Source organism: Schistocerca gregaria, chromosome 7 (assembly GCF_023897955.1).
Source record: "Schistocerca gregaria isolate iqSchGreg1 chromosome 7, iqSchGreg1.2, whole genome shotgun sequence".
NCBI classification, from domain to species: Eukaryota; Metazoa; Arthropoda; class Insecta; order Orthoptera; family Acrididae; genus Schistocerca; species Schistocerca gregaria.
The window spans coordinates 89,629,285-89,644,261 of record NC_064926.1 but is presented as its reverse complement, the minus strand read 5'-3'; the positions used below and the strand labels follow the sequence as shown (position 1 = coordinate 89,644,261).

General features: G+C 40.3%; 1 protein-coding gene across 1 annotated transcript in view; it reads left to right on the top strand.

Annotated features, from left to right (window-relative positions):
• LOC126281292 (ras-specific guanine nucleotide-releasing factor 2-like) overlaps window positions 1-14,977 on the top strand; it is a 1,771,818-nt gene that overhangs the window by 1,325,517 nt on the left and 431,324 nt on the right. The window contains exon 18 of the mRNA XM_049980119.1: window positions 8,174-8,616. Within this exon, the coding sequence (XP_049836076.1) occupies window positions 8,174-8,616 (443 nt within the window). The remainder of the gene's footprint in view (window positions 1-8,173; window positions 8,617-14,977) is intronic.

Genomic DNA, 14,977 nt, shown 5'->3' with positions numbered 1-14,977 from the left:
TTTTACACACATGGCCACTCCCCCACTCTGCAAGGAACCCCTTGAAAAACAGCCAGCTAATCTGTATCATGGTAAAGGAAGCCTCTGAATTATCAAATTATTTAAGTAGTTCTCCGATATACCAATAATGTTAGAGTCAACATCTATAAGCAGTTCACTAACTTTGTCTCTAATAACTCTTATATTTTGACAAAATATGCTAATTCCTTCTCTACTTGGAAACATGATGTTCTCTGAAGGTGGTTTCTTAGATTGACTTCCTTTAAGCGGGATTCTTATTATTACAACTTGGTATCAAATTCAGAGTGGTGGAGTATACTACAGAACAGCTGAAGTGCTTAAACAAATCTTTATTTTCAATGCAGATGCCATGAGACACAGATGGCATAAAAACAAAAAGTTAGCATGTTTCACTGACATTCATTGTACAATGTCATAAGTGATCCTTTTTAGGGTAATGAAGCTAAAGTTTTCCAAAAGTGTGTACTCTATCTTCTTCTTCTTCTTCTTCTTCTAAGTACCTTCCTCTATAAATGTATAAATTAAAGTCATTTTCTGCAATTACTTTCTGTGTGGTTGGACTAATTCAGGAAGTAGAGCAGGAATTTTGATATGGATTTTACTAAGAAATGACAGATCCATGAGGAAATTTTGTAGGCAAAGGAGACAGGTGTAAGGTAGTCTGACTGTAGATCCAATCTGACTGGAGCTACTACCATGGGGAGACCGATGTGAGCTACCACTGACTTACTTAAACACCTGCAATGCAGGACACACAAGATACTAAGCTGACAAGAACAGAGATTTTAGTATAGAGTTAATGTTTAAGAAGTGTGAAGGGAAATGCAGGAAAAGGCCACAGAAAATGTAGCTCACACCAAACTCTGTTGTGGTCCAGTACAAACTCTGTCATAGAGGCACTAGAGTCAGGTTCCTGGCAAGTGGCTGTATCTTGTGCCAAGCTGGCATTGCAGTTGGGCAGCATGGGCAATGCAGTATCTCACAGCCCCCCTTCATTGCCTTGAGAAGTCACTCCAAATGCCAATTAAATGTGGTTCGGATAACATTCATGCCTTTTGGGAACTTTAATGGTGTGTGCTCGTTAAACCAAGTAAGTTATATGAAATTGATGATATTTAGTTTCTTAAGTTTGCTTTCTGAATTTTAATTATAATTCTATGCAGTTTGCCATAAATGAAATTACCACTTTGGAATGCATTTATCCCATAATGAAATTTGTCATAAATAATATACATCTTTTCCAAATGAACACCTCACTTCATGAAATAAGAACAATCATCAGAAAGATTTAAAACCACTTTGGTCCAAAAGCTGTTCATTATTCAGCAACAAACATTTCCAATACATTGCCAGCAGCCATAAAAACATTAGGTACTAAGAAAGATCAGTTTAAGAGAACTGTGTCTTTCCAAAATGTGCTGGTAAAACAGGAAATGTGAACTAAGGTAACATTGTTATCAAGTACATGCAAACCTTTCCTCAGTTGCTGATGGGCAAACACTAGTAAACATCCATGAGGAAATGAAGAATGTGTATGGGGCAACATGTCTGTTGAAACCACCATTGTGAAGTGATGCGCCAAGGTTGACAATTCATGCTGCATGAGGAAGTGAACCAGCAATTATGGAGCCTTTATGCAGCAGAACACCATATTTTACCAAATGGATATCTTTAACTTGATGCATGGATGGAATGATTTCCTTGATGTTAAGGGCAATTCTGCCTGATTGGTATACCAATTTTGGATGTATGGCCATTGAGCAGAGAATTTTTGATTGCCCCTTACATTAGTAATCTCAAATTATGAGAGTGTTGAGTAAAATCTGATTTCTGCATACCTTCAGGGCAATAATTTGATCAATGTAAACAAATGTTGTATATTTTCTCCTGTTCTATGATTTGTGGCTACAACAGACTAAAATTATCTCACTCACTTCATGTTACCTGCTTCTTTTTTCTCTTTGGCGTATATACATTTACATCTTTGTGACAAGTTCAGCACTACCTCTCAAAAGAAAGTATCTGTCAGTTTTTTGACTTATTCCTCATCCATCAGAACCATTTCAGTCAATATTTGTGGTAACTCAGTTTTGGTATTACCTCTTAAATGAAAATATGTTTCACTTTTGTTGTTTGACTTATTCTACATCCCTAAAGCCCATTTGTACTAGTATTTGTGGAACCTTTCTTTTTCTAAAATATGTATTGTGTCTTCTTGTTTTGTTATATGTGCTACAGCTTGAAGGATTTCATCACAATGGATCGATGAAATGCAAAGAATGCCGAATCTAATCTAAAATCGCTATGGACAGCCTCCTACCCATTATTGTCCTATTCGAACTTGTGTTTTGTTCCTAGTTACTTTGACGTTGGTGATATATTTATTTTGATATTGCTGTCTTTCTTTTTCTTGTAATTGACTATGACAATGCAAATACATCAATGCCATTTGGCTATCTACAGAGCACTATAAACTAAACATTCTTCACTTATTAAAGGGTCTTAAATAAACAGTAATAAATAAATCAGCCTGCATTTAAATGTTACAGCTTGTAATGTTCTCTCTCTCTCTCTCTCTCTCTCTCTCTCTCTCTCTCTCTCTCTAATCAGCTACACAAATGACTGTGATCATGTGAGTGAAATTGGATCAGAAAATTAAGGCAATCATTTCCAAAATAACCAAACAATGGAAGATCCAGGATGGAATGTAACAATACTGTGAGAAGGAAAGTTGCTACTCACCATATAGCGGAGATGCTGGGTCGCAGGTGGGGGGTTGGGGGGGGGGGAGACTGTTACAAATAAATAAAAATTTTAGCCATTAATGCTTTGTCACCAGTAGACACACATATGCACACATGCATAGTCATGCAAACACAACTCCCACACATGACTGCAGTCTCAGGCAAATGAAACCACACTATGAGCAGCAGCACCAGTGCATGATGGGAGTGGAGACTGGGTTGGGGTAGGGAGGGGGAGGGATAATATGGTGGAAGCGGCAGACAGGGAAGTGCTGCAGATTAGACAGAGTGCATTGAAGAGGTGGGGAGAAGGGGGCGGAGTAGCGGGGGTAAGTAGCAGAGGAAAAGGAGAGAAATGAAAAGACTAGGTGTGATGGTGGAATGACGGCTGTGTAATGCTGGTATGGGAACAGGGAAGGAGCTGGATGGGTGAGGACAGTGACTAATGAAGGTACTTGAGAAACATGACTGATCTCACAGGCAGCCCTGCCTTTGATGGGATAGGTGATGTTAGTGACCAGGCTGGATTAGCTGGTAGTTGCAGAATGTATGGGACAGGTCTTGCATCTAGGTCTATTACAGGGGTATGAGCCATGAGGTAAGGCATTGAGAGCAGGGGTTGTGTAAGGATGGATGAGTATATTGTTCGGTGGATAGCAAAATACCACTGTGGAAGGGGTGGTGACGATAGTGGGCAGGACATTTCTCATTTCAGGGCATGACAAGAGGTAGTCAGAACCTGGCGGAGAATGTAATTCAGTTGCTCCAGTCCTGGGTGGTACTGAGTTATGAGGGGAAAGCTCCTCTGTTGTAGGATAGTAGGACTTTGGGAGCTGGTGGGAGACTGGAAAGATTGAGAGAGAGACATTTGGCAGATTTGTCTCTGTGCAAGGTTGGAAGGATAATTGCAATTTGTGAAGGCTTCATTGAGACACTCAGTATATTTCAAGAGGGACTGCTCATCACTGCAGGTGGCTAGGCTGTATGGAAGGGTCATCTTGGTATGGAAAGGTAGGAAGCTGTCAAAGTGGAGGTATTGCTGGTGGTTAGTAGGTTTGATATGGAAGGAGGTATTGATGTAGCCATCTTTGAGGTGGAGGTCAACATCTAGGAAGATGGCCTCTTGGGTTGAGTTGGACCAAGTGAAGCAAATGGGAGAGAATTGTTGAGGTTCTGGAGGAATATGGAATTGTTGTCCTCCCCTCGATCCAGATCACAAAGATGTTGCCAATAAATCTGAACCAGGTGAGGGGTTTAGGATTCTGGGTTTTTAGGAAGAATTCATCTAGATGGCCCATGAATAGGTTGGAACAGGATGGTGCTGTGTGGGTGCCCATAGCCATGGCCCAGATTTGTTTCTTTGTAATGCCTTCAAAGGAGAAGTAATTGTGGGTGAGGATATAGTTTGTCATGATGACTAGGAAGGAGGTTGTTGGTTTGTGTAATCTGTCGGGCATTGAGAAAGGTAGTGTTCAATAACAATAAGGCCATGGGCATTAGGAATGTCAGTGTAAAGGGTGGTGGCATCAGTAGTGATGAGCAGGGCAACGTGGTAAAGGAACAGGGACTGTGGAGAGTTGCTGGAGATAATGGTTGGTGTCTTTTATACAGGAGGGTAGGTTCCAGGTAATAGGTTGAAGGTGTAGGTCTAGGAGAGCAGCGATTTTCTTAGTGGGGGCACAGTAACTGGCCACATTGGGGCATCCTGGGTGGTTGGGTTTCTGGACTTGAGGAAGCATGTAGAAGATAGGAGTGTGGGAATAATAGGGAGAGTAGAGAGCTGAACTCTGTGGAGAGGTTCTGGGATGGGCCTAAAGATTTGAGTAGTGACAGGAGATCCTGCTGGATTTCTGGAATGGAATCACTGTGGCAAGGTTTGTAGGTGCAAGTATCTGACAGCTGGTGCAGTCCTTCTGGCAGGTAATACTTATGGTTCCAAACAACAGTGGTGGAGCCTTTGTTCACAGGTTGGATTATAAGGTCAGGATCAGTTTTTAGATGGTGGACTGTGGTTCTTTCTGTGGATGTAAGGTTAGTTTTCATGCAGTGGGATTTGGGGAATGATGGTGAGGCTAGGTTCAAGGTTAAGAAATTCTGGAAAGTTAACAGGGGGTGATTTGGTGGCAGAGGGAGTGGACCATGGTTGGATGGAGGAGTGAACTGAGTTAGACAGGGTTCAATATTGGCCTTTTGTTGGGTCTGATTGGTAGGGTAGGTGGCGAGAAAGTGTTTCCACTGTAGGGACTGGGAGAAGGAGAGAAGGTCTTTAACAAGTCCTACATGATTGAATTTGGGAGTGGGGCAAAAGATAAGACCTTTGGAAAGGACTGATATTTCCATGGACAAAAGCTTCTGGAGGAAAGGTTGATGACTGTGTTATGGGTCTGTTTAGGTTCTGGATTCTGTGTGGGGGTGGGAAGGAGTTTTGGAGGGTGGAGTAAGCATAGTAGGTCTGCGAGACAGGATTTGTCAGCTATGAGGGGATGTGGGGGAGATTTGGAGGTTGTTGTAGACGTGGTGAACAGTGGTAGCCCAAGGTGGGAGTAGGAAGTGAACAGGATGGAGAGCTCTTCGAGATGAGATGTTGCTCAAGTTCCTACAGGGAAAGAGTTTCAATGTATGTTACGGGTTCCAGGAATTTGGGATTGCATAGCAGGAGAATTTTGCAGAACTAGATAAGGTACTGCAAGGAGGTTTGGGCTTGGTTGATATGATTTTCTGGTACTATGTTGGTGACAGCTCAGGATTAGCAGAGTCTGAACAGGTGGAGGTCGTTGTGGAAGGAGGCATGGCAGGTGGAGATGGGTAATTTGATGGTAAGACCATTTGGGGGGATTCCATAAGCCAAGCAACAATGAAGGAACAGTATGTGCAACTGGGCTCTAGCTAGGGTAAGAAAACGTTTCTGTATTGACACAGATGCAAAGAGCAAGTATCTATGGTGGTGGAAACATGCAAGTAATTACATACATAGAATTACATTTGAAAAAAAATTTGCAAAGAGACACCAAATATGTGTGAAAATTCATGAAAAGGATGAAATTGATACAAAAGGGGGAAACAAGATGAAATCTGATGGAATTGATGATAGCAAAAGTTGAAAACCAACTAAAACCAGTGATAGGTCACAAGGATGAAAATAAGGAATAAATAATGTAAAAAATTGTATGTTACTGTGGGTAGCAGGTCTGCAGGTGGATAAGTGTGAAGAAGGGGGACAGCAGGTGTGACTGGATGAGGTGGAATTAGTGTGAACTGGGACAGAATAGAGAAAAAGTGGGGGATGGGGAGGGATTATAGAATGAGATACAAGATTTTGTGACACCGGGAAGGTGCAGGATATAACACAATGGGAGAATGATTAATTTGAACATTTAGGGTTAATTATATTGGCCAGAGCAATGTGGGACATAAGATGCTGCACCAACAATCAGCATGGTCTTGTAGCTTCTGCTGTGTGCATCTGAGATGTTTGATGTAGTGTGGCTTATAAGAAGAGCATGGAGTGCAGTTCGTAAGGCAACAAGAGAAACACAGAAAAGAAGAGAAAGAAGGATGGACATTGAGTGTAGTTACACGAAAGAAAATAGTAACAAAGGGAAACAGCACAGTTTGTTTGCATGAATGGCTACAGACAAAGTGTGGCCAAGAAACAAGTGGACCATCCTGTTGCTGAAAACATTGCCAAACATGACATCCTTCATTTCAATAGCGTCCTCACAGCCTGTGCCATATGGATCCTTCCCACCAACACCAGCTTTTGTGAACTGCGCAGGTGGAAACTCTCCCTGTAATATATACAACATTCCCATAACACTCTTGGCCTCAACTTTCATTAGTCATTGTCCTCACTCACCTAGCCCCTTCCCTGTTCCCATTCCAACACTACACAGCCCTCATTTCACCAATGCACCCAGTATTTTTATTTCTCTCCTTTTCTGCTACCTTCCCCTCCCCCCATTCTCCCCTCCCCCCTCTCCCCCTCTCCCCCTCTCCCCTACTCTTCACTGCACTCTGTCTAATCTGCAGCACTTCCCTGTATGCCACTTCCACCATACTATCCCTCCCCCTCCCTGCCCCAGCCTCCTCCTTACCCCAACCCTGTTGCTGCTCTCATTGTGCACTGGTGCTGCTGCTTGCAGTGTTGTCTTCATAATATTATTACATTCCATCCTGGATTTTCCATTGTTCGATACTAAAGAAAAAATATTGAAGGAAATCATATCCGCATTATAGTGTTAAAACCTGTATTGTTAGATGATTTTTACATAGTTATTTTGGGTCTGAAGATCACAAGGTAAATCATTTGAAGCAGCTCATCTATTGTTAGGGGTTGTCTCTGGTGAAGTGGTCAAAGGAAGAACTGACACAGGAAGTGGGAGGGTGGGTAGTTGAAGGTATCTGACATCTGGGAGGGAGAGCATCAGATGAAACAGATAGGAAAGTGACACCAGTCAGCTCGTTCAGGCCACATGGAGTGGGGGTTGTGTGTAGCACACATTAACACACTGGAAAAAGTTAAGAGGGGAAACTAGAACAGAGAAAGAGGAAGACTATAAGTAGGAGGATTTGAGTGCAGGACGAATGAAGTTAGCATCATGGGTCAAATTTTTGCTTATCCTATGCATTACCAATTCAGTTAGGGTTTCTGAAAAGAATAACAGGGTGTGTTTTTTCCCTATATATACATATTATGTATTCTTGTTTTCTGGTAAGTTCTATATCTTTAGTGTGGACATGGGGCATGTGCTAGCAGAAATTGAGGGCAGGAAGGTATGATGATTGCAGGATAAGTTGCAAGGACAATCCCATCTATGTAACTCAGATAACTGGTTTTGGGGAAAGCATCCAAATGGTACAGGTTGTGAAGCAGCAATTGAAATTGACCATCTTGTGCTCAACTCTGTATTCTGTCACTGAGTCATCAACTGTGCTCTTGATCATAATTTGATGGTGACTATTAGTAGGGTACATAGCTGGTTGGTGGTCAAGTTCACGTGAAATGCTGTGCAGAAAGTACAACAGAGCTGCTATACAGTGTAACTGCTTTTGCAGGTGGATAAACCTCTGATAAGACAGGATAAGCCTCTGAAGAGGATGGAATAGGATATTCTGTGTAGATGTATCAGACATCTCTTACACATGGATCTTCCATAGCGCTGTGATACAATCAGAAAAGCTTTTGGAGTAGTTGAGGTGGCCAAAGGTGGATTAGGATATTATCTACGAGTTGGGTGGGTGGCAGATTCCAACTAAAGTTGTCTTTATAGTAACCATTATGTAGATGGGATGGGTGGTGAAATCCCACTAACATTATCTAAAGTATAATTAAATTATTTGTTTATGGTTGTATGTGTTTTTGTGGCATGGCATGACAATTAAGTAAATTTATGACTGGTATTCCACAGACAACACAGTAGTCAGTGCACCTTCTTCACCAAGCAACCTGAGTACTGTGACACTAGTTGGCTCCAGTAATTCTGAGCCAAGTCCACAAGATGTGGACAGTACTCAGCAGGGAACTCAGGAGGAAGAATTTATCACAACACCACCTACAGAGATGGATACAGCTGCTATTGTAGACCCACAAGCTGGGAGTGGTGTTGTAGCAGACCCACCAACACCAACTCCTCCACCACCACAACCTGCACCACCTCCACAAACAGCAAGGAGAGAATCACAGTCAGAACAACAGAAATTGAAAGCTCAGTCAAAGCGCAAGGGCTCCTCCCAACAACAGCAGCAGGATCAATCTGATGAGTCTGGAAGCGAAGCTCCACCTATACCACAGGACCATAGAGCATCCACATGTTCATCCAGATCTGCTTCAATCACGACTGGTGTCATACAGGTGTGTTTCATTTGAGATTTGTTGATTAATATGGAGCTCAGCTCTGTTCCCATTCCATAGATGATAAGTGCATATGTTGTGTTACTTTATGCCAGAATTATTTCATTTTTCTTTGTTTGGCATAAGCTAAAATTGTGCTTGTACTTTAATAGTTACTAATTATTTGCCTTTTTTTATATGGTTGATTTGAATATATGTAGATTACACTAAAATACAGTGAAAACCATTTAACAAAAAACTGAGGAGAATGAAATATTTTTTAAAGTTAAACAATGTATATGAAAAAAGAAAACTGTATATTGATCTCATCAAATTTTACAGTAAATGTGTTCCCTGCTAAAATTTACTCTTGTATCTACATACTGTACACTGAAAGATTATAAACAGCATATTATTATTTTCTGGGAAAAATCTTTTCTTGTTTCTTGCAGTGTATTACAGAATGCTTGATGATTAATTGGTTCACGTAACAGGATTAAGTTGACTTATGCAATATACCAATCCAAAAACCAACTTCTGACACTCCAAAGTTCTTGTTGCCAGCTGAAAATAATGCTGTGCTGTACAAAAATTCAATTTGCCAAAATATTCCTCTGTAATCATGAAATTGTGCCCAGCGCAACAATTAGAACCATCAGTCTGAGTAAATAAGAAATACAAAAATAAAAATCCTACATTTAATCAATAAACAGACAACAAAATAGAGAGGAAAAAAGATCAAAGTTATGTACTAAACCCCCTGAAAAATATTGAGTTGTATGACTATACTGCATGAGGTGTGTCCAATACATATTATAAATCACCGAATACATTCGAGTCACCATGTTCATAAACATTTTTTATTTATGATTGGTGGGCTCCATGTGAAGACAGTATTACTACTCAAGGCACATATTGGTTGAAAGCACCAATGTTAATCAGTTGAAATAAATTTGCAAAAGTGAATAAATAAAACAAGATTTTGCGACTGGTTGCTGTATATTTCGTAATTTTTTTATTTAACTACCTACAATAAACTGTTGAGTATCATCTCAAAATAGGCAATGATCATACTCTTTCCCATCAACAATACACAGGAAATTTCAGGAGGCTGAAACACAGGTGTTTAAAAAACTAACCACATTTAAGACACTTTTACTGTTAATCAAATCAATTCTGTTCTTCTTCTTTGTCATCATGATAGAACGGAAAAGAGTAAGACAGCCTGATTGTTGCTGTCAGCTGTCACCCGTTGTTGATGAAGCACCAGGAGACTAACAAGCAGCATGGCTTATGGCTTGGAGGCAGCAGAGAAACTGGTGTGTTGCATAGGACGCATCAGGGCATACCCAATGCAGGGGATCTGAGCTCACTGCAGGATGAATGGGGGGTGTTACACAGTCACGTCGCTTGATGAGAAGAATCAATATGTAGGTTGGCTGCCCAGTCTCACTCATTCACTCTATGAGTGGGAAGGTGTCTGCTCCTTCAGCAGACTCCAATCAGGGAAATGGTAGGAACAGTTTTCTAGTTATTGGTAGCTACAGCATTGGGAGCATTATGAAGCCCCTTAGGGAAACAGGGTCCAAGGCCAGAAGTAATGCCAAAGTGCACTTGGTATGTCTGCGAGAGGCCCTTCCTATGGCTGTCAAGTGTGCAGGGTGCAGTAGTCTGCAAGTTGTTACTCATATCAGCATCAGTGAACCCTGTCACTTGATTTCTGAGGACATCCTCAGTTTCTACATGTGACTGGTAGAAGTGGTGAAGACTCCTGGTCTCATTTGCAACATGCCAGCAAAGGTCACAATTTACAGCATAGTACAAGGAATTGATTCGGGCTTTGTTTTGGAACCAATTGGGGGGGGGGGGGGGGGGGGGGGGGCTCTGAGCTGGAAGCTCCACTAATTCTGTGGTTATCAAGGCTGCACATTTCTGGATGTGTGATATATGGTGGAGAGTTGTAGGACTACCCTTGATAGATCTCAAATGAAGCAGCTACTCAGATCGTGGAGTACTTGTAGTGTGCACATGGAGTTTTTTTTAGACTAAGCGGAAGTTTTTGGTCCCACAATGAATGCTCACCAGTTGATATTCAGAAATAAAAATCATAAACTGTTTGACTGCCAAAATTTTAACAGTAAGTTGTTGGAGTATTCGTAACAAAATTCTTGAATATCCTGACTCCCAGGAAATTTCTGGTGCTCAAATTATTCTTGGTATCAAGATCTGGCTGAAACCTGAAGTCAGCTCCAGAATACTGAGCAATTCATGGAACATATATCTAAGACAGATTATATACTGTAGGAGGGAGAGTGTTCATTGCAGTTGATAAAAATATTGTAATGTCTCTATTGAGGTCGAATTTTAGTGTGACAATGAAGTTATCTGGATGCATATAACAGATCTAGGTGAAGTCAGGTTCGTTGTTGGATGTTTTTACTGGGCACCAAATTTCACAAGGATTGTTGTAGAGTCATTAAAGGAAATTCTACAATCAGTAGGTTGGAAACACACAGATAATGCAATATTAGTTTGAGGCAACTTTAACCTACTGAACCATAGACTGGGATGTCTATGGATTCACTTCAAGTAGTACGGAGAGACAATCTAGTGAAGTACTTCTAAACATGTTTTCCAAAAATTGCCTTGAACAACTAGTTACCAAGTTTTATGGACTATAATATGCCATGGACTGCGAAATGCACCATAATTTTTAAGCATTTTTTTTAAATAACGTTTTTACCATTTGTATAATTAGATTGCAAAACCAGACTTTAAAAAATCTTAGTTTGTAAAATGGAACTGATTATCAAAATCCCTGAACTTTCTTCTTCTTGTTCCTCCTCCTCCATCGTAATTGTCATCCTCTTTATACAAAAGTGGTCTTCGGTGCCATTGAGAGACAATTACTAATGTTGCACTTCTTGAAAGATGTAACAATAGAACATGATTGTTTCATACACTGACACTCTTGTGTGATTTTAGCTAATTTTAAAGATCTGTTTGGCATGAATTCATGTGGGCTTCATCCATCATCCATTTGTTCCATTCCTCATTTGTGTACACTTTGAACAGTTTATTTATCAAGACATCAACACGTTACAATTGTGAAGTAAGACCTCCCGGAATAACAGCAAGCTCTGAGTTTTCCTGTCTCAGTTTCACTTTCACAGAATTTTTGAAATGACTGCTAAACTGATCTTGCACAAGAAGAGAACTCTTGTTCAATATAGTGCCTTTCCTGCTCTCCCACACTCTTGTTAATCCACAGTTTCATACCAATTCGCCCATCCAACTGTTGTCATGTAAGTGTACAACAACACCTGACAGTACTGCAAAAGGTTCTGGCATTGTTTTGTGCTTTAAAATGATCATTGTATTAAGTTTTGTATGGCCAGCACGACATGAAGGGAGGACAGTATAGTGCATCTTTTCATGTGGACTTTTTTTTATATATAATTACAGTTTTAGTACCTTTCGTGGCAACAGTTCTGTAACTTAGCACATCAAATGCCAGAGGAGTTTTGTCCATATTCACTGTTTGCCACAGTTCCACACTGTTATTCTTGAATTGTTGAATAATAAAGCAATGGAAAGTTACTATTTTCTAGAATGAGATTTTCACTCTGCAGCGGAGTGTGCGCTGATATCAAAATTCCTGGCAGATTAAAACTGTGTGCCGGACCGAGACTCCAACTCGGGACCTTTGCCTTTTGCGGGCAAGTGCTCTACTATCTGAGCTACCCAAGGTTATAAATACAAAATCAAATAGGGGTAATGCAGGAGTAGCTTAAATAAGGAATAAATAAAATAGGGGTGCCGGTAAGCTACTACAAACAGCATAGTGAACGCATAATTGTGGCCAAGATAGACACTAAGCTCATGCCTACTACAGTAGTACAAGTTTATATGCCAACTAGTTCTGCAGATGATGAAGAAGTTAATGAAATGTATGATGAGATAAAAGAAATTATTCAGGTAGTGAAGGGAGATGAAAATTTAATAGTCATGGGTGACTGGAATTCGAGAGTAGGAAAAGGGAGAGAAGGAAACATAGTAGGTGAATGTGGATTGGGGGTAAGAAATGAAAGGGGAAGCCGTCTGGTAGAATTTCGCACAGAGCATAACTTAATCATAGCTAACACTTGGTTCAAGAATCATAAAAGAAGGTTGTATACATGGAAGCATCTGGGAGATATTAGAAGGTATCAGATAGATTATATAATGGTAAGACAGAGATTTGGGAACCAAGTTTTAAATTGTAAGATATTTCCAGGGGCAGATGTGGACTCTGACCACAATCTATTATGAACAGTAGATTAAAACTGAAGAAACTGCAAAAAGGTTGGAATTTAAGGAGATGTAACCTGGATAAACTGAAAGAACCACAGGTTCTACAGAGTTTCAGGGAGAACAATTGATAGGAACTGGGGAAAGAAATACAGTAGAAGAAGAATTGGTAGCTCTGAGGGATGAAGTAGTGAAGGCAGCAGAGGATCAAGTTGGTAAAAACACGAAGGCTAGTAGAAATCCATGGGTAACAGAAGAAATATTGAGTTTAACTGATGAAAGAAGAAAATATAAAAATGCAGTAAATGAAACAGGCAAAAAGGAATACAAACGTCTCAAAAATGAGATCGACAGAAAGTGCAAAATGGCTAAGCAGGGATAGCTAGAGGCCAAATGTAAGGATGTTGAGACCTTTCTCACTAGGGGTAAGATAGATACTGCCTACAGGAAAATTCAAGAGACCTTTGGAATAAAGAGTATGAATATCAAGAGCTTGGATGGAAACCCAGTTCTAAGCAAAGAAGGGAAAGGAGAAAGGTGGAAGGAGTACATAGAGGGACTATACAAAGGCATTGTACTTGAGGACAATATTATGGAAATGGAAGAGGATGTAGATGAAGAAGAAATGGGAGATACGATACTGCGTGAAGAGTTTGACAGAGCACTGAAAGACCTGAGTCAAAACAAGGCCCCGGGAATAGACAACATTCCATTAGAACTACTGACAGCCTTGGGAGATCCAGTCCTAACAAAACTCTACCATCTGGTGATCAAGATGTATGAGACAGGCGAAATACCCTCAGACTTCAATAAGTATATCATAATTCCAATCCCAAAGAGAGCAGGTGTTGACAGATGTGAAAATTACTGAACTATCAGTTTAATAAGTCAGAGCTGCAAAATACTAATGCAAATTCTTTACTTACGATTGGAAAAACTGCTGCAAGCCGACCTCGGGGAAGATCAGTTTGGATTCCGTAGAAATGTTGGAACATGTGAGGCAATACTGACCTTACAACTTATCTTAGAAGAAAGATTAAGGAAAGGCAAACCTACGTTTCTAGCATTTGTAGAATTAGAGAAAGCTTTTGACAATGTTGACTGGAATACTCTTTTTCAAATTCTAAAGGTGTCAGGCGTAAAATACAGAGAGCAAAAGGCTATTTACAATTTGTACAGAAACCAGATGGCAGTTATAAGAGTCGAGGGGCATGAAACAGAGGCAGTGGTTGGGAATTGAGTGAGACAGAGTTGTAGCCTATCCACAATGTTGTCCAATCTGTACGTTGAGCAAACAGTAAAGGAAACAAAAGAAAAATTTGGAGTAGATATTAAAATCCATCGAGAAGAAATAAAAACTGTGAGGTTCACCGATGACATTGTAATTCTGTCAGAGACCGCAAAGGACTTGGAAGAGCAGTTGAATGAATGGACAGTATTTTGAAAGGAGAATATGAGATGAACATCAACAAAAGCAAAACCAGGTTAATGGAATGTAGTCGAGTTAACTCAGGTGATGCTGAGGGAAATAGATTAGGGAATGAGACACTTAAAGTAGTAAAGGAGTTTTGCTATTTGGGGAGCAAAATAACTGATGATGATTGAAGTAGAGAGGATATAAAATGTAGACTGGCAATGGCAAGGAAAACGTTTCTGAAGAAGAAAAATTTGTTAACATCGAGTATAGATTTATGTGTCAGGAAGTCATTTCTGATAGTATTTGTATGGAGTGTAGTCATGTATGGAAGTGAAACATGGACGATAAATAGTTTGGACAAGAAGAGAATTGAAGCTTTCAAAATGTGGTGCTACAGAATAATGCTGATGATTAGATGGGTAGATCACATAACTAATGAGGAGGTATTGAATAGAATTGGGGAGAAGAGGAGTTTGTGGCACAACTTGACAAGAAGAAGGGAGCGGTTGGTAGGACATGTTCTGAGGCATCAAGGGATCACAAATTTAGCATTGGAGGGCAGCGTGGAAGGTAAAAATTGTAGAGGGAGACCAAGAGTTGAATACCCTAAGCAGATTCAGAAGGATGTAAGTTGCAGTAAGTACTGGGGGATGAAGAAGCTTGCAGAGGATAGAG